The 23,986-nt window shown below is 34.6% G+C and overlaps 2 protein-coding genes across 2 annotated transcripts; one reads left to right on the plus strand and one right to left on the minus strand.

Annotated features, from left to right (window-relative positions):
• Positions 1–9,764: 9,764 nt before the first annotated feature.
• On the plus strand, positions 9,765–20,578 carry LOC133690576 (uncharacterized). Its single transcript, XM_062110800.1, has 12 exons — positions 9,765–10,076; positions 10,462–10,546; positions 10,767–10,958; positions 11,688–11,888; positions 12,011–12,133; positions 12,352–12,389; positions 12,471–12,594; positions 13,113–18,281; positions 18,973–19,128; positions 19,295–19,396; positions 19,475–19,617; positions 19,895–20,578. Exons 3-12 carry the CDS (start codon positions 10,881–10,883, stop codon positions 20,133–20,135), a joined length of 6,375 nt encoding a protein of 2,124 aa, XP_061966784.1. The 5' UTR covers positions 9,765–10,076; positions 10,462–10,546; positions 10,767–10,880; the 3' UTR covers positions 20,136–20,578.
• A 375-nt stretch (positions 20,579–20,953) lies between these two features.
• Positions 20,954–23,864, minus strand: LOC133692994 (membrane-anchored ubiquitin-fold protein 3-like). Its single transcript, XM_062114182.1, has 3 exons — positions 23,193–23,864; positions 22,091–22,261; positions 20,954–21,490 (listed from the first exon to the last, which is right to left on the minus strand). Exons 1-3 carry the CDS (start codon positions 23,320–23,322, stop codon positions 21,435–21,437), a joined length of 357 nt encoding a protein of 118 aa, XP_061970166.1. The 5' UTR covers positions 23,323–23,864; the 3' UTR covers positions 20,954–21,434.
• Between the last annotated feature and the right edge of the window lie 122 nt (positions 23,865–23,986).

Genomic DNA, 23,986 nt, shown 5'->3' on the forward strand with positions numbered 1-23,986 from the left:
TTCCTATCGACATCTATGTAACCATCAAGTTTGCATCCCACACCTCACCTTGGAATCTTGGGTGGGTGCTGTAATTTAATTAAATGGATATTTGAGAGCGTCGTAAAAATTATTTTTAAAATGTTTTTTTATTTAAAAATATATTAAAATAATATATTTTTATTTTTTAAAATTTATTTTTAATAACAATACATCAAAATAATTAAAAAAACACTAAAAAAATTAATTTTTTTAAAAAAGTTTAACCTCAATAACAAAAGAGCATTATCCCTAAAGTTACTAATCATCTCTATGGATTTCCTTTTGTTTTTTGTTTTTTTTTAATATTTTTTTATTAACGTGGGTATTCGGACCAGTTTGTGCGTATCTCAACTAATTTCACGGGCTCTAAAGTTAACAACCATGTAAATCTCCAGTGGACCTGAGATTTGCGAGGCTCGAACTGATAATCTCTAGAGAGTAAACCTAAAGCCTAACTAATTAAATCATATCCTCTATAAGTTTTTTTTTTTAATATCCGTGATTGGTGTGGTGCGTAAACCATCCCATGGGCACTTCTTCTGCGGATTAGAATTCATTAAAAAAAATAAAAAAAAATCTTGTGCAGATATTTTAGCATAGGTTGAAGTTAACAAATTTAATTATCTCAGTGTAAATACCTGAACTTAATTTTCCATTGATGAGGTGACTTGATGAATGATGTCATTGTGAGAGAGTAGATACTGTTTCCTTCTTGTTTCAATTGTACACGAAAAAGAAAATGACGTGGCGATTTTCCATTAGAAAACGGAGACGGGGAAATTACAGTGTCGGCATGTAGGCTTGGAGCAATTAACATGCTCACATCACAGCTTTGAATGAAACATTATAAATCCATCCTCTGCTCTTCCTTAGTCTTCGATTACATCAACTTTTCTTTTTTAAAAAATCCCCTCAAGATCTCAAATTAAATCATTAAGAAAGGATGAGAGCTCATTTTGTAATCCAAATTTAAATAAACCTCGTAGCAAACGAAAAAAAAAAAAAAAACTTAAACCCCTATTTGTTTTGTAGAAAGTGATTTTTTAAAAATAATTTTTTAAATTTTTTCATAGTTATTTACCATTAAAAAAGTTGATTAATAAAAAATATTTTTCAATTAAAAAAAAGTTTGATTTGGTTTCTTGAAAAGTGTTTCCTTTTATTTTCAATATAATACACTTAATTTTTAAAAGATGTAAAAAATTCAAAAATATCATGTTATTTACTAGTTATATCAAATGTAGTCATCAATCTTCTGATTGTTATATATTTTATTTTGAATTGTTTTTTTTAATTTTTAATTTTTTCCCTTAGAATTTGATTTTAATATCAAATTTAATCCTTATTCTTTTAAATTTTTTTTCTCTTATTTTTTTTAATTGAAATTTCTTAACTTATCAGATTTAATCCCTATTCTTTTTATTGCTATTTATTTTATTTTAAATAATTTATAAAATTAAAATATTTTTTTCAACTATATCATCTTTTAACTTTTTTATCTATCAGATTTGGTAATATTCTTCTAATTGCTATTTGTTTTATATTTTTTTAATTTTATTATCTTTCAACTTTTTTATCTATCGGATTTGGTTTTTATTTTTTTAATTGCTATTTTTTATTTGAAATAATTTATAAAATTAAATTTTCTTTCAATTTCATCCTTTTTATTTGTGAAATTTAATGCTTATTATTTTAATAAACTTAACAAAATAAATCAAAACATTAACAAATTATTTGCTATCTTACTTCTTATGGCATAATCAAACACTAAAAATTATTTTCTAATTTTTTTTTTATAAAATGATCAAATAATCCATTTTAATGAATCTAATGTCCATAAGAAATCACTTAAAAATATATTTTTTTTAGCAATCAAGCGGAGCGTAACAAACTCCTGTCGAAGCCCTGAAAGGGCACGGCATGCCTAAAAAATGGAGCATCTCTTCCTTTCTCTTTGGTTTGCTAAAGGTGCTTTCCTAGTCAATTTCGGCTTGTAGGCCCCAATCCACACACACACACACGTCATCCTTGACGCTCAGGAAATTTCAAGAAATTCCATGGAGAGAGGCACCGGAATGAAAGAAAACTGGCTTACGTACACAACGCCCCCAGCGCCACATCTTTGCTTACGTTATTCAACCTCAACCACCATCAAATTAAGATTTTCGAGGAGATCAAATCTAACACGTTTATTCTCAACATAGAGTTTAACTAGCCGGAGACTCCTCGCTATTAAATTTGATCCGATTTGATAAAATAAAAATAACAAATTTATAACTTGGAGTTTAATCTAAATCGAGGTTTAATCAATTTTAATATTGATTTGAGCAAATTTAGAGGGATTGAACCGTTAGTCAAATAGTGACGGGTCAAAACTAAAAAAAAATATTAAAAAAATAAAATAAAATTACTTTAATAAAAAAATAACAACTCAACTATATATGGCCACGGGGATTCCAATGAAGCCGGCTAGTGTCTTGGCCACCAAGCCACCCTCGAAAGTCGAGAATTGGACCCTGCAGCGTGTCCCCACAGAAGTTTCTGTCCCCGTCCGACTAGTAGTACACTGGACGAGCCTATAAAATTAAAACCCCAAGAGCCTCCTAACCCCATGCCTTGCACATTCCCGATCTTCTGTTATCCAGCTCTAGCCATTTCAGCCTCCTTACCTTATCAGTTATCACCTTCAGATTTCTACACACAGTTCTCAATTAAACTCTATACCATCTAGCAATGGCAGCTATTGATACTGGTCTTGCACAAGCTTATGTGATGCGAAAGGTACACAAGGAAAAGATGGAGAAATTAGAGCAAGCAGAGAAAGGGATTTTCGCTGGTACTGAGAAGAAGGGTGAGAACCCTACAGGTTGCTTCTTCTGGGGGTCTAAGAAGAGCCATCCTGCCAAAGTGGACTGTGAAGAAAAGCATGCCAGAGAAAACAAAAAATTGGTTTTTAATTAACTAGTTTGTGATTGGAGATTGTGATATATATATGTTTCGTCACTTTCGTGTGGTTTTTAACTAGTTTTTGATTTTATTTGAGATTATGATATAAGTTGATGTATGTAAGTATTAATTAGTGCTGGGTTGCATACCATGCCGTTGCCTGGTTTAGAGATTGTTCGTAGTTTTATGCTTAATTAGCTCGATAAACTACTAAGTCTCTTCTTCTTTTTTTCTTTCTATATTTTTATTCCAGCCTTTAATTTTACCCTTATTTGTAAGGTGATTATAAAGAAATGTAAAAGCTGTGTTGCACGATATGGTTCTTGTTGGTGATGATAATTTCTGTCGCTACTTTTCTAAAAGGCGATTACAAATTAATGATCTGCAGCATTATCAATTAACTAATCACTGGTTTATAATATTGAAATGCTCTGATCATCGCGAGAGTGCGGGTAGGAATATTAGGTGAAAAACCACAAGGGGCAGCTCTCCGAACTCCAAGCTGAGTGTGAAAATCCTTCGTTGATTAATTAATGGAATGTTGCATTCTTTTTCATCAACCACTCCCATTATCTATAAAAGGGAGGTTAAATGGAGTCAGAATCAGATTCCACTTCCACGCCAAGGTACTGTGGCTGGACGCAGATCAGCCGGAAATGAGACAAACTGGCTCTGAAATCCATGCATGGGACTGAGATCCATCTCGTACATATCACCGTGCGTGGGTTTTGATGCGACTTTAATTCTGTGGGGTTTCTTTCCCGGCGTGATAATAGGTTGATCTGACGGAAAATAATATCCCACCAGACCCGAGTTACATACGTTAACGCTGATGAGGCAGGTCACCATAAGTATGAATATGGCTGCCATGTCAACGTCAACCACTAGATAACCTAGTTCCTAGATTACGGTAGGGTTGTAAATAAAGCAGATGAGCCACGGCTCGACAGCCAATTAACGTCACGCGGTAACCGATTCAGTCACAGCACGCTATTGATATAAAACGATAGTAACATGATATATTAACCGTTAAACCTGTATAGATAATTTTCAATTGTGAGAGGTTAATAATGGAAATAATAAGTAAATTCTTATTATTTATATAAATTTAAATGCTCAAATACAAAAAAATCCAATTATAACTAAAACACTATAATTCTTTACCCTAAAAATACCATTATATTACCCATTCAAAATCAACACCTATTATTATCCAATTAAACTTCTTCAATCCTCTCTCTTTAGGCTTCTCTTGTTGTTTGGAATTGTGAATAAAATTATTTTTTAAAATATTTTTTGCTTAAAAATATATTAATATATATATATATATATTAAAAAAATTATTTTAACACTAGTATATTAAAATAATATAAAATTTTAATTTTAATAAAAAAAAGGTTAAATCTCAGTTTAAACAAATACTTAATTTCATAACAAGAATCTTTAACTTGACATCTAAAGAGGTTCTTTTAAACATGCATGAAATAAGATTTATTTTTCAATATAAATATTGTTAATTTTTATTTTTTTTTGGATTTAAAGAGTTATAGATTACGAGAAAAAAAGAAGACTAAAGAGTGAAAAAAAGGTATACCATTTAGCTGAATTTTTAAATAAAATTCTATTAATTCACTTTTCAACTTGAGGAAAATGGAAGAAATTTAAATTCTAGGGGAGCCGGACTCGTTTAGAACAATAAAGATGCCCTGTGTTTGGTAGAGGGAATAGCTCTCTGCTGAATACAGTCACGTGTTCAAGGCAAGGGGCAGGCAGTTGATGGGAAGGGCTTATCACGTGATAAAGGGGCCATTGGCTTAGCTGTGACGTAATCATGCTTTCTTCCGACTGGATCCCCTCCATTTTCAAGAATAATGCCATCTACGCGAGACCAAAACCCATGTGCATGTGTGTCCTCGGACGCTATCGAAGGAGACCCCACAGATATGACATTAGGGTAACCAAACAAAAAAAGAGAGTAAAACAAATTATAAATTTTAAAGTTAATAATAATTTAACGTACAATTATAAAATAAAAAAATATCAACTCGAGATAATTTTATTAACATGTCACCTGTTATATGAGATCATGGTTAAAAGATTATTTTTAAAAAAACTTGATAAAAACCTGAAGTTAAATCAATATAAAAAAATCGAGTCAATCTAGGTGAATGATTAACCTACACCTGGATAACCCCATGAAAAGAAAAAACAAAAAAAATTACAAATTTCAAGGACCAATAATTTAATGTTAAATTATGAAAGTGAAAAAAAAATATTTCATAAAAAAACATCGAGAAAAAAAAATCAAGTCAATCCAGGTTTACTTGACTAACCCATTATCCGGGATATGAGATCAGAATAACTCCATAAAAAAGAAGAAGCAAACAAACCAATAAGCTAAGACCAAATAACTTAATATTGAATGATAACATTGAAAGAAAAAAAAAGTAAATTAAAAAGTTGATTGACTTTAGTAACTCACCACCTATGATATGAGATCGATGTAAAAAAATAAATTTTTAAAAGGACTAGAAAAAAGACCAAAGTTGGCTAAATAAATAAAATGTTTGAAATAAAAACTTGAGTTAACTTGGTAAACCTGCGACTCGGGACATGAAATCTGGATAACCCAGTGAAAAGAAAAATGAAAAAAACATATTAAAAAAACATTAAAAAATAAATGAACCTGATTAACTCAACAAACTTGCGACTCAAGATATGAGACCAAAATAACCCTACAAGAAAAAATGAAAACAATCACCAAGCTCAAGGGCCAATAACCTAAAATCAAATGATGAAATTGAAAAATAATCAATTTAAAAAAGAGCATAAAAATGACCGAAGTTAAATCTATCTAACCTTTAAAATTTATGACCCGAGTCATGAGATCAAGATTATCCCATTCAAGACAAATAAAAAATTCACAAAGCAAAAACCCTAATCATAGAAAATTGTAAAACAAAATAAATAGCAATAAAAAAAATAAGGACTAAATTTGATATAAAAAAATGTAAGAAAATAATGAGGGACTAAATTGAAAATCAAAATAAATTAAGAAAATGATAAATAAAAAATAGTAATCAAAAGAATGAGGATCAACATTAAATAAATAAAATAAAATAACGAGGGATAAAATTGACAAAGAGAGAGAGAGAGAAAAAAATAACAATGAAATGAGTGAGGATCAAATTAGACACAAAATAAAATAAAATAAAATATTTAGGGATGAAAATTGAAAAAAAAATAAAGTTATAAAAACATCAAAAGCAAAAGAAAGAGAAATTAAGAGAATGATGATGAGAATTGATATAAACATAAATTGGAGGACGTAATTGATTTTTGAAAAGGCTAGCGTTAAAATCAAAGTAAGGAGAGAAAAAAAAAGAGGGGAGAAAAAAAGATAATTAGAGCTCAACCACATCTTTACTATTAACACGCGCTCTATCACCATAAGGTGAAAGTCACACTGCTTCAAATCACATAATGAACGGTGGCATTTCACCACTATAAAGCGTCATGTGCGCGAGTGCCTCCTATTAACTAGCATATTTGTAAGACATGGGAACCACCAATTTTTTTAATTAACTTTATACGTGCAAAGACTCAATTGCCCCTCGTCTAAATTGGTAATCACACAAAAAAAAACACATTAAAAAGTCTTAAGTGACCCTAAATGTAAGCGTTGTGTTTTTTTTTCTTTTAAAGCCAAGGTGGTCAATTCATTCCACATTCAAATTGGAAAATGATTAAAAAACCTTGTCTCAATTTTTTTTAAAAAAAACTTGTAGAGATATTAAAATCATTACATTGTGCATCAAGCAAAAAAAAAAATTTTATCCTTGTAGAATTTGAAAATATCAAACGTATCATAGGAAAAAGGTTTTTTACCTCTAAAACAACCATGTTAACTGAGTTTTTTTAACAAGTCTTTTTTACCTCTAAAACTATGTTAACTGGGTTTTTTTTAACAAAGGTAAAATAGTAAATTTATTATAGTAATCCATAATAAAATGACCGTACAGTAAAAGTATGATGTCTTCTAGTGTTTTTTAAAGTTACACTTGCAAGCCTCCAAAACTCCAATAAAAAGTCAATTTGTGTATTTGACGATCCATATTGTTTCATCCGTGAAACGAAATCAAGTGACATGTCGTCGGAAATGATAAACAAAAAAATAGTAACAACAAAAAGCGAGAAATGGAACGATCTCCCAACAAAATATTCGTGGACCAATGTGAAGCAAGAGGAAGAAAACAAAAGGGTTTTCATGTCATAAAATAGTCTGATGGAGGTAATGTCATCTCTCGATATTTCCCAGTCTAAAATGGTAAGCTTGGACACAGAGTAAATTTAGATAGGTGAGCATTGATTTTTATAAACTTAGCAAATTTAATAACAAAAATAAAAATATACAATAATAGTAAATAAACTGAAAAGGAAAGACAACAAAAAGGTTAAAAATCCCGAGCTCATCTAGGTTAGTATGTTGAATATACAACGTGACACTAGGGTAATTCCATCAATTGAATAAAATTACGAAACTTAATTATTAAAGAACCTAATATCAAAGGGTAAAGCTGTGAAAAAAATAAAAGCAATGAAAAATAATTCGAAACCAAGTTTACCCTTTAACCTCGCGATCAGGGGTGCAAGATTGAAAAAACCCTATAGAAAAAAAACAAAAAAGATATAAAGAGCAACTCTCAACCAATCAAACGTTGAAGGATAGAATTAAAATTGATAATTATTTTTTTTAAAATCAAACGTTGAAGGATCTTAACTATCAAAAATAAATTGAATAAAACTATAAAACTTAATTATCAAACAATCTTACGTTGAAAGACAAAACAATCCAAGTTATTTTCAAAATTAGTGAATAACCTAATAGAAGACAAATTAAAATGAATAAATAATAGAACCCAATTCTAAATTAAATGATTGATGAGGGATAAAAATAAAAAAACACGAGCTTGAAAAAATAGAAAAAAAACAAACAAACTCGAGCAAATCTCTCAAACCTGGGTTAATTTTATGAGTTCATAACCCATGAAATCCAAAGAAGCCCCGGATGAGCGATAAAAATATATTTTAACTCAAAATAATTTTTAAATTTGATTTTTTTATATAAATATTAAGACAACAATATATTAGATCAATTCAAGTTATCTTACGTTAACTAACTAATTCGCATGTCGGGTCATGAGATCATAATAACTTCTTAGAAAACAAATCAAAATATATTATCAAATCTAATTTTTAACTAGCTTAATGTTAAATAATAAAATTAAAAAAAATCAAATAGAAAGGGGATCTAAAATTAAAACTCGAGTCAATCTACCAAACATACGACTTAAATCATGAATTTTAATTCTTGATTAACCAAGTATTTAATAGCTTTGAAAGAATTTAATCGTAATATTATCATTCTCGAAAAAGAGTAATTTCATTAGGAGAATCATGTTTTTTTCAAGTAACGTGGCATACATTTATTTATCATGCCTTCGATGAATGTCTATTATTATTTGCCATCCAATATGCATATTCTATGCAACATGGTGTTACCGTTTCAAAGAAAATCAGCAGAAAAATGGAAAAAAAGGATCCAATTGAGCAATTCATGAAGAACGAGGGACATAATTGATAGAAGCTTTTGTTCTAGAACGAAACTGAGAAATGGGTAATTCCATTCAGACAAAGATTGATGCACGCTTTTTTTATTCTAGAACCGAGACAAGCCAAAATAAATTCCTAAAAGTTCAAAAAAAAAAAAAGGAAAAAAAGAAGAAAAAGACGGAATCGCCTCTTGTCTTTATTTACGAGATTAACATTCAATTAAACATAAATTCTCCGAAATGAACGCAAACCACTTGAAAGTCCTATGGTTAGTGTGCCGATGATTGAGAATTGAAAAAAAGAAAAATTGATGAAATGAAATAATCGTGGCCTTACGCAGCAGACGAATTGGATGAGAATCTACCAAACAGGGATCACACAGGAGCTGGGCCAACCAGTCAATCAATCTATCCTCTGTTCATTCATTTAAATTCCACCTGTCAACAAAACCCAACCATGTCCAGTATTACTACGCTGTGTTTGGGTCTGATATATATATATATATGTATAATTTATTTAATACGCAAAAAGCCACCGTTAAAAGCAAATTTTACATGCTTTTCCTTATATATATGTGGTAAATATTATATATATATAAGTGTTTTATGTTAATATTAAAATATGCATATATAATACTGTATTAAGAAAAAAATTTAAATGCTCTACAAATATATCTATACAGTACAAATATATATTTTGGGTTAGGTTTAAGCAGGTTTCAAGTATAGTTTAATAATATTATATTCTATTTATTATTTGTCTAATAAAATAATTATTTTAAAAAATCTATTTATTCACTTAGGATCTAGTTAATATTTATCAAGTTTAAATTAAATTAGCATATTTAAATATATATTTGATAATGAGTACAAAATAATTAAATATGTTTCTTGAGTTTTTTTCAAGATTTTTAATATTAATATATTAAAATTATAAAAAAACACGCAAAAAAGAAACATAGCTGCCCAGGAAAGATAACAACGAAGGGGCCATTTCAGTAATTTCGAATCACTCAGCAAAAGTAAATCCATCATTACCAATAATCCAACAATTAATTAGACAAGAACAGTTTTATCAAAGCCTTGGCGGGATAAATCTAGAAATCTTGAAAGCTGATATTTCACCTTCAAGCACACTTCCATCGCACCTTATTATTATTATTATTATTTATAAATCAATTATAATTAAACCCGCAAGCCTCTCTGTAACCCAATCTTAAATCCTCATTGACTGCTAATCTACGTTATAGATTAGACAACAGACCACGCACGCTCTTCAAAGATCCCAACCACCTCAAACTCAAACAACAAGGTAAAACATAGACTGACCCATAATCTGAAGACAGAGATACAGAGCGTGTGAGCCAACACAAAGAGAAGGAGAACCTTCCTTGTAAAGATTTCCTATCCTTGCTTCCATCTTAAGCACCTGCATGTATGTCCACAACTCAGTGCCCACCTCCTCTCATCCCTTTATTCTTTTCACTTTCGAGAACTGTAAGTGTCTCTCATCTTTATTTTTTATTTATTGTATGAACTGAATCTCAAGTCCCACTTAGATTTTTCTTCCCCTGCCTGCATTTTCTGTTTTGTGCATTTCCTGGCGTTTTCTCTCTACTTTATTTTCTTTTCAAGGTCAATCGGGTAAATTTATTGTACTGTTTTTAGCTTTTAGTTGGAATAGAAAAGGGTGATTTGTTTTTAACAGCGTAATGGACTGAAAAAGGGTGCAATTTTTTCAACATTTGGTTTTGGATTCTCTTTTACTCTATCGCTCTTTCTTGTCGGTCTTCTCACTGTTGTGGTGGGTGGTGCATTTGGTTCTTATTTGTCGTCTTGTACTCTTTAATTTTTGAAAAATATTCTCTGCGTTCTTTTACAGGGTTTAGATCGGAGCTGCCTTTTCTAATAGCCGGCATTTTTTGAACTCCTTTTGGGTTAGCGTTTCAGAGAGGTTTGTGCACAAGGTATTTTTTTTTTCTTGAACACGCATTCTCCCATTTTCTTTTGGTTGCCGAGGAAATGACGGAAAACAAGTTACTGTGGTGTTCATTCTGTTGCTTACTCAAATTGACCTGATCAAATAGTTTGATCATTTGTGGCTAGTTCAAGGATCTAAGCTTGGGTTTTTTTTTTTCATTGGTGATTTTTGTGTGTGTTTATGATTTCTAGTTCTGGGATTTGCAGGATCGCAGTGGTGGCAGAGTTGTGAATACTGTTTTTTTGTCTGGTGATTGTGCGTGATCTTGCAGCGTTTGAACTGAGACGCAGCAGATAATAAATTAGTTTTGTTTTCCAGCAATGTCGAGGATTACCAAGTGGGAGCTCGAGAAGACTAAAGTGAAAGTTGTCTTTCGGCTGCAGTTCCATGCTACACAGGTAAGATTTGGTCTTAACAATATGTTATCTGTCTTGCTGTTACTTGCTACTACCTTGATGAATTTTGTTAAATCACGCACTGACACAAGCAAAAATTTGCTTATAGAACTTCATCGATTTTTAATTTTTTTTATTGACCTAGGTGTATGTATATAGCTATCGCATTTGTTTATACATACACACAGGCTTTTCAATCAATAACGTGCTACATTAATCAACTAATCAGATGTGCATTCACCTAGCTGACATATTCATCAATGTCCCGATTCTCGCATTCCATGTATTCTATCGTATAATATGATAGAGTGATGAATGGCACAAGTATTTATCATCCAGGTTGCAAAATCAGAGCATTGGCTCGGTGAAAACCCCCTGAGAGTGGGGATTGGCATACTTAAAAAATACTCAGCTTTCTAGAATATACAAGCAAGAAAAGAAAATAATATTCTTTTTTTATAATTTTCAATTATACAGAAGTTTATTATCCTGTAACCGTAATCAAACCAGATACCTTAAGATTTGTAGAAGTGCTGTTTGATGCTTAACAAAAATGGTGATGCATGCAGCTCACATCAGTCACTGTTTTGCATAATATTGAGTTTGAGCTTTGTTGTTACTGTGGCTTAATTGCATATTTCCTGCTTGATGGAAAATATTGTTTATCTTTTTATTCAGCACATAGTAATCTCTGCAATCACTAAATCTCTCATTCCTCTTTACTCAATGCAGATTCCTCAATCAGGATGGGATAAGCTTTTTATATCTTTCATTCCTGCTGATTCTGGAAAAGCAACTGGAAAAACAACCAAAGCTAATGTAAGAAACGGGACCTGCAAATGGGCAGATCCTATCTACGAGACCACAAGACTTCTCCAAGACGTTAAAACCAAGCAATACGATGAAAAGCTCTATAAGCTTGTTATATCAATGGTAATATCTTTTCTCCCCCATTTTATCATGTGATTGCTTGCCATCTTGGTACCAGATCATTCTTTATTTCATGTAAATTCATTGAGATTAATTCTATTTGATCTGAATCTGACTAACATCAGGGTTCATCACGGTCTAGTGTCCTTGGGGAGGCTACCATCAACCTTGCTGATTATGCCGATGCATTAAAACCATCTGTTGTTGCCCTGCCTCTTCATGGATCTGATTCTGGAACTTCTTTGCATGTGAGAAATTCTGAATATCCTTTCTTAAATAAAATTGTCTTAAGCAAGTTAGTTTAAGAATATACTTCCTGATTGGGCCATATAATGGTATAATTGGGAGAGCCTAATTGTATTTGCTCTTAAGATATATCTTATTCTGGCCTGATCTAGGAATTTTCTTCTGTTTTGGAGATTTATCATTTACTCCAACATGTCTTGCCTGTTGTGTTCATTTCCAGGTCACTGTACAGCTGCTCACTTCAAAAACTGGTTTCCGGTAATAGTACATAACAACTTGCAAACTTAATGCTTTATCTACTTCAACCACTTATCTGCAATTTTTTTTATTTGTTTTTAGGGAGTTTGAGCAGCAGAGGGAACACAGAGAAAGGGGATTGCAGACTAACCAAAATAGTCCCAATGAATCCTCTGGTGGAAAAGTATCATCTTCTGAAGAGATTAACAATGATCAGATGGATAAGGTAAGGTCATTTGTTTTGTATACATATCCCTGCTTATATTGTACATTATGAACTGGTTTCTCAATTTCTCTTGAATCTTAAGAAATCTCGTGTGGCCTGTTGACATAACCTTGTAAGTAAATATTAACTTCTGTATCCATGTCAGTAACTTATACCTGACTATTTGCTGCATATTCTTGCTTACACATTTTCCTCTTAAAACTATGTAGTTCAAATTTCACGTTTTGTTTATGCCTTATGTTGGTCAGCTGTTGGATAATAAGATCTGTTTTAAATCAGCAGGGTGCCTTTTTTTGTGTTTGATTTAACAACTGAGTCGATGCAGTTGTAGAATTTGAGGAAGGGTGCATGTACGTACTTTTGTTACCTTTTGAGTTGCCCTGTGAACAAAGCAACTTCATATTTATATTTGAAGTCCTTTTTCTGCTGGCATGGTGTTTCTCTATGATTGAAAAGGTCCTCTTTCACTGTGATTCCAATCAATAACAAGGTTATTTATTTTTTGGCCTGATTTATAGGTAAATATCAGAGTTAGATTTAAAGACAAATCTAAAGACCTTGCTTCACTGAAACAAGAGGTGGGGTCAAACGAAGAATATGCAGACTCAGCTGCTGGCTTTGATGGCTCTTCCAATACTTCAGAGAGTTTATATGCAGAGAAGCATGATACTTCCAGTACACATGAAATTGATCGCCTTAAGAGCACTGTCTCTGGTGACTTAGCTGGACTTTCCCTTAGCCAGGTTCCTCAGCTGGAGAAAGGGGATCTTTCTGATCATCAATTTTCGGAACAGGGAACGAATGATTGGGTTCATGCCTGGAGTTCAGACTACCATGCAGCTAATGACTTGGCAGCTGCATATGAAGTGAATGGTAGACTTAGAGGAAGCTTGGAAGTGGCGGAGTCATCTATTCTTGAGCTTAGACAGGAGGTAAGCTCCTTACAGGGTCATGCTGATGAAATAGGTTATGAAGCCCAAAAATTTGCCAAGCAACTTGCTTCTGAGATTGCTTCTGGAGAAGAGATGACCAAAGAGGTGTCCATGTTGAAGTCGGAGTGTTCAAAGTTGAAAAATGAACTTGAACAGCTAAAGGTTTCTCAGTTATCCCCTCCATTTAGCAGCAGAAATGCTACAGAGCCCAAGCAGGATCACAGATTTCAAGATCTGCAGCTCAGATGGCTAAATGGGCTTTTACCCATGGAAGATAAGATAAAAGAGCTTAAAAATAAGGCATGCTTGGGATACCATGAAAGCGATTTCAGTTTCCTTCGTTCAGACATAGAGGAGTTGCTCAGTGTGCTGCAGAATCTCAAGCAGGCAACAGGGCTGCCAATTTCCAGCATCTACTTGGTACCTTCTGAAGGATCTAGCCTGAAGGAGATCCGAGAAATGGGTGTACATAAAAATGGCCAGTTTGTAAGTGAATCAGGGTTTGATGTTGACTCGTATCAACCAGAACTAGGCATGCTTCATTGTCTTAATATTCCTGGACTGGTGTCTCATGAGACTGACTCTATAAATACTACCAACGCAATGAATGGAAAAATATTTGAACTTCTGAGGGAGTTGGATGAATCAAAAGCTGAACGAGAGAGCCTTGCGAAGAAAATGGACCAGATGGAGTGTTACTATGAAGCTCTTGTCCAGGAGCTTGAGGAAAATCAGAGGCAGATGCTGGGGGAGTTGCAGAATCTCAGAAATGAGCATGCTACTTGCTTGTATACAGTTTCATCCACAAAGGCAGAGATGGAGACAATGCGCCTAGATCTGAATGATCAGCTATCAAGACTTGTTGAAGACAAACATGATTTGGATTCTCTGAACAAGGAGCTTGAAAGAAGGGCTGTTACTGCAGAGGCAGCGCTCAGAAGGGCACGCCTGAATTATTCTATTGCTGTCGACCAGTTACAAAGGGACTTGGAACTGCTCTCAGTCCAGGTTTTGTCTATGTTTGAAACTAATGAGAACCTCATCCGGCAAGCTTTTGTAGATTCTTCACAATCAGGCTTCGAAGGAAACCCGGTAACCACGGAGAGCCAGAGATCTGATTCAAGGGAAGTTCATATGGGGAAGCTCTTTCAGTTCCAAAATCAGTTTGTTGGGACAAAGAAACAGCAGTTGGGTTGTGATATTCTTTTAGATGACTTAAAAAGATCACTACATTTGCAGGAAGGGCTTTACAGGAAGGTTGAAGAAGAAGCTTGTGAAATGCATTTTGCAAATCTATACTTGGATGTACTTTCAAAGGCTCTACAAGAAACTTTGCTTGAAGCCAGTGATGATGTCAAATGTATGAAAGAGAAAATAAATGAACTTGTGCGGCAGCTAGAGCTTTCAACCGAGTTGAAGGGGTTATTATCACAAAAGCTGCACTCTGCATTGGATGATGTTCATGCCTTAAAAGAGCACAGGGCTACTTGCATTGCCAAGTGCAATGAGATGGCTCAACAAAACCAAGTTTTGGAAACAAATTTGCAAAATGTCACCTGCAAAAATCACCTTCTCTTGCAGAAGATTGCCGAATGGGAGTCTCAAGTGATGCACTACAGAAGTTATGAGAGCATGTATGATATTTGTGCTGCAGAGAAAACAGAGTTGGCATGTTTATTGGAGAAAAAAACCCTAGAAAATTGTGGTCTTCAAAATGACATCTTTTCTTTGCAGGAAAAGTTGAAAACTTTCAGAAGTGAATTTGATGATCTGGCTTCTGTGAAGGAAAAACTGCAGGATTTAGTCAATTTCATGGAGAGTAAGTTGCAGAACTTGCTGGCATCCTATGACAAAAGTATCAATGGAATGCCTTCTAGTGAATCTGGCTATCAGGATTTAGAGTCCATGGATTTAACTGGTGTCATGATGCAACTGGAAGAGCTTCAGCATAATTCTTGCAATAAGATTCTCCAGCTCAGGGAAGAGAAGAAAGGTCTGGTTCATGAGAGAGATATTGCACAAGTGTCCATTGCTGCAGCTAAATCAGAGCTTGCATCGTTGAAACAGAAGCTTGAATGTGATATGAGGAACATGGTGGATAAATTAGATGTGTCGAATGCTTTGGTGCAGAAGCTTCAGTTGGACATTGAGGGTATTGCTTACAAACTCAAGGTTAGCTCTGAAGTCGAAGAAAAATGTGCACAGCAGCACAATGAACTTTTTTCTGATTTTGATCATTTGGCAGTTCAGTTGAAAGAACTTATTTCTAAAAACAGGGACCTTGGTCACGAAATCTTGGCATTAGATAGTGTCGCTAGTGAACTTGATAAAACTAAGCTGACTGCAGCAGAACTTATGAAAGAAAATCAAGCATTGATGGCATCTATACGGAATAAAAATGAGGTGTCCTCCAGGATTGCATACGAACTCGAGAGTTTGAAAGGAAGTTTTCGATCTCTGCATGATGAAAACCAATCTTTAATGGTATCTTCTCAAGATAAGGAGGAGTCTGCTCAGCTGGCTTCAGAGTTGAGCAACTTGAAAGATAGCATCAAAACCCTGCATGATGAAAACCAAGTTCTGATGGAAACTATACGGAATAAAACTGAGGAAGATGCCAACCTTGCATCAGAAATAAATAGTTTGAAAGAAAATTTGCGATTTCTGCACGATGAAAACCGAGCTTTGATAGCATCTTCACAGGATAAAGAGGAGGTCTCTTCCAAGCTTGCATTGGAGCTAAACAGTTTGAAAGAAAGTTTGCAATCTCTGCATGGTGAAAAACAAACTTTGATGACATCTTCACGGGATAAAACCGAGGAAGCTTCCAAACTTGCATCAGAGCTTGACACTTTGAAGGAGAGTTTGCAATCTTTGTGTGATGAAAACCAAGGTTTGATGGCATGTTTGCAGGATAAGACAGAGGAATCTGCCAAGCTTGCATTGGAGCTAAACAGTTTGAGAGAATGCCTGCAATCTTTGCAAGATGAAAAGCAAGCTTTGATGGTGTCTTTGCAGGATAAAACTGAGGAGTCTGCCCAACTCGCTTCAGATATGATCAGTTTGAGAGCGAGTTTGCGATCTCTGAATGATGAACTGCATGATGAGATAAGCTTGCGAGAGGGGTTACAGAGTACAGTAACAGATCTAACTTCCCAATTAAATGAGAAGCAGTGCCAGTTGCTCCAATTTGATCTCCACGAGTCTGAATTGACTCATCTTAAACACTTGGTGTCGGGTCTAGAATCTGAGAAATCAAGAGTTTGCCAACTTTTGTTGCAGTCGGAGGAATGTCTTAAAAATGCTCATGAAGAAGCTTCCACTCTCAAATCTCAGTTATCTGAGATGCACAAATCTCTAATAGCTGCCGATGTTCAATTCATTTTTGCGAAGACTCAATACGAGGGTGGAGTTGAAGTGCTTCTTCAGAAACTGAACTCCTCAGATGGACACTTTGCCCAACTTCAGAAGAAGCATATTGACATGGAAATCATCCTTAATCACTGTCATGCAAGTGAAACACAATACATTGAAGAGAATGCAAGGCTGATGACAAATGTCAACTCTGTTCAGTCTGAGCTAGAGGCTTCTATTGCTGAAAGCAGGTTACTTGTCGAGACAAAAAGAGATGAGCTCGAGGGATTCAAAAATAATTCTCAAAATGTTGTGCTTAGTTATATTGAGGATAAAGCTCAGCATTCTAAAGAGTTTGAAAAGCTGAAGTGCTTGTTGGTGACATCTGAAGAAGAGATTGATAATCTGGTGTTCTCTAAGGTTGAGCTGGAAGTAAAATTTCTAGTACTTGAAGCAAAATTAGATGAACAGAAAGCTCATATCATCACCCTTGAAGGATACTATGATGAATTAGTGATGCTGCAGAAGCACTGCAATGAGCTGAACCAGAGGCTTTCTGATCAGATTTTGAAGACCGAAGAATTCAGAAACTTGTCTATCCATTTGAAAGAGCTCAAAGACAAAGCTGATGCTGAATGTATCCAGGCCCGTGAAAAAAGAGAACCTGAAGGACCGCCAGTTGCCATGCAAGAGTCCTTGAGAATTGCATTTATCAGAGAGCAGTGCGAAACAAGGCTGCAAGAACAGAAGCAGCAGCTGTCCATCTCCAAAAAACACAGTGAAGAGATGCTATGGAAATTACAAGATGCCATTGATGAAATTGAGAATAGGAAGAAATCTGAAGCTTCTCATCTGAAGAAAAATGAAGAACTGGGAATGAGAATCTTGGAATTGGAGGCTGAGTTACAATCTGTTCTTTCTGACAAACGTGAAAAAGTGAATGCTTATGACCTGATGAAGGCTGAAATGGAATGCTCATTAATAAGTCTTGAGTGCTGCAAGGAAGAAAAACAAAAACTTGAAGCTGCCTTGGAAGAATGCAACAAGGAGAGGTCAAAAATTGCTGTTGAACTTGCTTCGATGAAAGAATTGCTAGAGAATTCCAAATCACAAGTGGACATACAAGCAGAACAAAATGATGGATCTTGCAAAGTGGATTGCTTGTCTTTTGATGAGTCAGTTATCAGAAATTCCAGCGACAAAAACTCAATCATTGATGCTTCAAGCTATGAAAGAAAAAGAGTACACACGGTCCCTTTGAATGGTCCAACAGGGGATCCAAACCAGAAGTGTTTGGGAAGGCATAGTTCAAGGAACTGTGAAGAAGCAGAATATGCATTCCCTGCCTCTTTTGACAGAGCTGACCATTCAAGCACCCTCATGAATGGGCAACCTGAGCAGGTAATCAATGGAACAAAAACTTGGAGGTTGTGTTATTGAAAATTTGTTCAGTATATCTCAAGTTCGATTATGTTATTGCAAGAGGATAATTAAATATATACTTGATTAGTTCGTGGTAACATACATTTGTCTGCCCTACCATAAATTGAGAAGAAATTTCATTCTTTCTTAAATGAGTCATGTTACATATCCACAATTAGGATTTGTTAGATGCTATAAATGTACCTGTATTCATCCTTTTCACTTATTTCATAATTTAGTTGAGCGTTAGTCAAAAACAAGCCTTTGCTTCCTGTCTCAAAAGTCTGAGATTTGCTGTCTTTGAAGTATTGTTACTTTCCAGTGGAAAAATAAAGTAACTTAATTTTTGAACAACTTGTTGAATAAAAGAAGAAAATAGTACACAAAATAATATAATTGTGATCAGATATCTCTGTTATTTTCTCCTAGTGGTTTTTGTTTCATAAAGAATTAAGTATCTTTTAAATATTTCCTTGAAATTCTTGTTTACTATTTATTGATAGTCAATGGTTTAAAGTTTATCATATCTTTTGGTGTGAGCCAGTAAAATATTTGAATTTCTGTAAAGAAAATTTAATTTTGCTATCCTTATCCTTCAACCTCTCTATTGCAAAATTTATGATGTTGGAAAGTTTTCCTCTAACCATTTATTTTTGTAATTGCTTATCAGGATGTTCGTGTATCTTGTGGTGTAAATGGGCTGAAAAGTTCTGCGCTCATAAATCAAGACAGGTTGCTGCATATTGACATGAAGCATTTAGCTATCATCAATGATCATTTCAGAGCTGAAAGTTTAAAGTCTAGCATGGACCACTTGAGTAATCAGGTACACGTATCTGCACTCTGAAGCCCAGGGAGATGATGCCTACAGATTGCTCATCTGTCAAACATTCTTATGCGCAGAAATGGAAATGGAACATAGGTCTTAGATAGTAAATGTAAATTTACAAAACTAACTTCTAAATCTTTATTTTTTTCTCTTTTGCATGCAGTTAGAAAGGATGAAAAACGAGAATTCACTTCTGCTGCAAGATGATAATGATTTTGACCAAAAGTTTCCCGGCTTACAAAGTGAATTTATGAAGCTACAGAAGGTAAGTTGGTCGCTATCTGCACCTTTCAGTGTAATAGCTCTCTTCATCTGGACACTAAACTTTCTGCTCTTTGCTCAGGCCAATGAAGAACTAGGAACCATGTTCCCCTTGTTCAATGAATTCTCAGGGTGTGGAAATGCTCTAGAGAGGGTGCTTGCATTAGAAATTGAGCTTGCTGAAGCATTGCAAGCAAAGAAAAGATCAAGCATCCTCTTCCAGAGGTATGCCACTCAATCCAGGCGTGAAAATACCTGAGATACTAGAATTCCTGTTGGCATTGGTAGTAACGTAGAAAATTCTCTTTCTAACCTTGTCCATTAGCCATGCACTAGGTTGCACAGTAGATGGTTAAACTTGTTCAAGAATGATAGGGGTGAAATTTTCACATAATTTTTTTTATTTCCTTAATATGTGAAACCTATAATTGGTGATGCTATACACTAGATAAAACCTCTAAAAGAAAGCTAACGAATATAAAATTTTCCCATTCTGCTCCAGTTCTTTCTTGAAACAACACAGTGACGAGGAAGCCATATTCAAAAGCTTTAGAGACATCAATGAGTTGATTAAGGACATGCTGGAACTAAAGGGAAGGTATACCACTGTGGAGACTGAACTAAAAGAGATGCATGACCGCTATTCTCAGCTAAGCCTTCAATTTGCAGAGGTTGAAGGTGAGAGACAGAAGCTCATGATGACTCTCAAGAATGCTCGGCATCAAAGAAAGCCCTATACTTAAACCGCTCCTCATCAGCCTCCCTTGGGGACCATTCCTCGTAGCCATCTTTAAAAGCCTCCTTTAGTGCCTTTTTTACGAAGTCTCAGAAATCCCATTTATGGAGTTCAGAAGTTCATATCCCCATACTGCCTCCCGTGATTAATTAATTATGTAGATTGCTGGTTGCTATTTACTGGCTAATTAGCTGGCACAAGTCAAGTTTCAAATACGACAAGCCTGCAATGGGATGCCAAAAGCGTAGAAGCAGTTGTACCTTCTGTAAATAAAATCGTGTTTTGCTGGTTGTTAGCATCATAAGTATATATAGTTAGTATAAAATTATGACCTTTTTGCTCTGTGCTGTAATTCATTATACTGTATAGTAATCAAATTATTTGACCAGCGAAACCAATTTTGGTTCGTCACTCGAAAAGCTAGCAAAATGCCTTGAGCCAATTCCTCCCCGTTGCTGTCTCCCCCTACAAACTACCAGTTGTGCCTTTTTCATTCATTCATGAAATTTTCCTTTAGGTGCCGGAGCATGCAGGAGCCATTATTGAACAGGTTTCATGATTAAGTGACCTTCGATAAAGATACAACTTAACTTGATATGCGCACTTGCCTAATGATGCGAATAATAAGAGAGGTTACTTGACCAACTAGAAACACAGCATGATGTTTGAATAATATTATAGTCAAGAACCGATAAAATTTTGCAATCCGAAACGTCCCGGCGAACATGGTGACAATATGATCCTTGATTAATTCGTTACTGCCAGTAACGTTTCTAATGGAAGGTCCACTAGAGTCGCTATAAATCAAATGAAGTTGATAAAAAGTTGGACTCAACCCAGAGTGGATATCTGGCAAAGTTTTATTGATTGTGTGAAAAATCGCATGCTGTACCTTCTCTGTAACTTTTCAGAAGCCAGTGTGATAACAACAGATCCATGCAAAATCATAAATTCTTCTGCAAGCGCTTCTACTCTTTTTCTCTCTCTCTCTTTCCTTTCCTTTTTCTTTCTGTTGGTAGGATAAACCCTATATATCAACTAAACTTCTAATCCACAATGACAAATTTCTTTCCTTGCATTTGCCAACACTAATGAATGAACAGCACAGTAGTGTGCCAAAGAAACCAAAAGATGAAAGAAACAGAGGGCATGCTGGTGGTGGACTTTCAAGTTTTTTTGTTTCTAAAGCCACTTAAAATTTGGAGTTCCTGAAATTTTAAACTGCACCTCATCTACTGTCTAACACACTGCACATGAAAGGCTCCTATACCAACTGAAGCAGCTTCAGAATATTTTCTTCTTGCAACTACAAGATTGAGCATGAGCAACCCTCCCGCCATTCAACATCAATGCGCTGATCACCTGTAAAAGATACATTGAGTGTTAGTTCTTCGGGTGCTGAGTAGCACTATCCATTCCTTCCATTGTTTTTCAGGCAAATCCTTTGGATGCTGTTTAAAATGGAAACATGAAGTTAACAGCGAGGTTGCCTAAGTTCACTGTCAGTGAAACTTCTTGCCTCCTCTACATGCTAGCTTATGATTAAAAGGGAAGAACGCTTCTCGGACGAGTGCGGATATTCAATGTAATAGTCAAATACATGCAGGATGACGGGGGACCGAATATCTAGATAATGAAGTCAATTAACGTTGTTATTTCCCTACATCAACATCTGATAAGGGAGATACTAAGAGCACAAGCTCACGCAGAAAGAAAACTAAAAAAGAAAGTATCTTAGCTTCCCCCCCTCTCAATTAATTAGTCTGACTAAGAGCAATGTATTTAGTGATGCGCACACACGTAATCAAATGAGACATCAATGACTTCATAGTGGTAATACAAGGTAAAATTCACGAATAGTTATCATGAGTCATATAGTTTATTGCCATCATAATCCACACAGATGCATGTTTTAAGCACATTCTGAAATACTATCTACAGCATGCTACATGGATTACCCACCATTGTTTATACGTGTACCAGGAGGACGCAGAACAACATGTATGGTGACTACACCTGCGAGACGATCACCGACTGGAAGTCTGGACTCGGCAAGTGTTCTATGGTTTTCCAGCACATGTCCAGCATATATAAGCTTCACGTCTTTTATAGTCTTCGGGCCATTTTCCTTGTCTGTGAAGTGAGACACGATCATATTAGAAAATGCAAGTTAATTGAACATCAAAATGCAATTTGGTAATCACACTAAACCACACAACATTTCAAGATTTAGGGCAAGAAAGACTTCTATAAGTGCCCTTTCTAAATGATTACCCTTTACCCGTTTTTGTACAAGTGCAAACTAAAGGGAAAGAGAAAGAGCAAGATATTTTCCAATTACCATCCACATAAACTATGGGCTTACTACCACAAAATGCAGAATAGGAAGCTTTAAAATATTAGAATAACACAAGTTTTGATTAATCCATTAATAATGGAAAAACCAAAAATTACAAACTTCAACATTCAAAACTTGGCATTGTGACCATTCTCGTTCTTTTTCATACATTTACCGGAAATCACAGGGTACTAACAAGGACAGCATCAGCCTTTCTTGACATCAGGTTTCCTTTCAGCAACCAGCAAATTATTTTTGAAACAGCACTTACTTTTTCTTTAGTTCAACCAATTTGGCAAGTAAATTATCTAAATCTAGTTGGTTTCCATTTCTTCCAGAGTCTTTAATGTCCCAATAGACCCCGAAATTACCAGAATTGTTGCACGTTGGAGAAGTGAAAATAAGGATAAAATCATCTAACTCGTAAATAACTTGCAAAACTACATTAAGGCCATTAAAAGGTAAACAGGATGTACTCAATGTCTACAAGGCAAAGATAAGAAGTATCAAAATGAAAGATTCCTAGAAACATACAATCATAAAGACCAAGAATAAAGCCTTAAAAAATGAAAGCTATCTCAGTTTCGAAGCAATAAATCAAAAACCAAGAAGTACACGCATCAAACAGCGTAAAAAAATAATCAAAGAGGCAAAACACATAGATAGTACAAGTAATTCAAGAAGCATTCAAGTTAACCAATAATAAAGGTGAAAAAGATTTGTAACCTTTTGGCCATTGCTCAATTACATGCTCTTTAAGAGTCGCCACATTGGCAGCTTCAGTGTAGTTGTTTGGCCCAATATCATTGCCATCTGGTAGCCTGAATCTGAGCTCAATCGAAGCTGGTGTTGCCATTGACGAATCTCTTACTGAAACCCCGCCTCTATAATGATTTCTACAAACTCCCAAAACAAAAGAGAACACCCTTTAAACTCTACTAAAGATCCAAGTACGTATCCTTCACTACTAAGTCTCTTTGAAAAGGACTTTCAACAACAGTGCCTAAGAGCGCTACTTGTATACTATCTAAAAAACAAAACACCAAGAACCCAAATCAAATATAGTGACTTCGTCCTCGGAATCCAAGAAAGAAGCAATCTTTCAACTGATTATGACTGAAAAGGAGCGTGCTTTACACTTGAGAATGAACTTTTGAATCCGCAAGATTCTATTTCTTGATGCAACAACAAGAGGGATGTTAGTGAATGATGAGAACAGTATGGGAGCAACCCAAAGAATGAAGGAGAGGCTGGTTATTGAATTTCTTGATGTAGAAAGAAACTACTCGAATGGGAGACTTTCAGAGTCAGAGTTCTGTTTTGTTTTACCTGAATCTAACTGAAAAAATGCAACCCAAAGAATATCGAAAATGACACTTCAGTTTTGTTGTATCATACTCGTTTTTATTTCTCATTTGGATAATAGTTTTGACCGTGTGCTTTCTTATAATATATATTTTTTTATTTTTTTAAATTTATTTTTAACATTATTATACTAAAATAAATTTTTTTCTAAAACA

This window comes from Populus nigra, chromosome 4 (genome assembly GCF_951802175.1).
Source record: "Populus nigra chromosome 4, ddPopNigr1.1, whole genome shotgun sequence".
NCBI lineage: Eukaryota > Viridiplantae > Streptophyta > Magnoliopsida > Malpighiales > Salicaceae > Populus > Populus nigra.

Bases quoted from the DNA above. Each gene is read 5' to 3' on its own strand.
- LOC133690576 (XM_062110800.1), top strand. From the start codon at position 10,881: ATGTCGAGGATTACCAAGTGGGAGCTCGAGAAGACTAAAGTGAAAGTT. The intron at 19,397-19,474 runs GTAAGTTGGTCG...CTCTTTGCTCAG, and splicing joins AATTTATGAAGCTACAGAAG to GCCAATGAAGAACTAGGAAC. The intron at 19,618-19,894 runs GTATGCCACTCA...ATTCTGCTCCAG, and splicing joins TCAAGCATCCTCTTCCAGAG to TTCTTTCTTGAAACAACACA.
- LOC133692994 (XM_062114182.1), bottom strand. From the start codon at position 23,322: ATGGCAACACCAGCTTCGATTGAGCTCAGATTCAGGCTACCAGATGGC. The intron at 22,262-23,192 runs GTTACAAATCTT...CTCACTTCACAG, and splicing joins AATTGAGCAATGGCCAAAAG to ACAAGGAAAATGGCCCGAAG. The intron at 21,491-22,090 runs GTGGGTAATCCA...TATCTTTTACAG, and splicing joins TGGTACACGTATAAACAATG to GTGATCAGCGCATTGATGTT.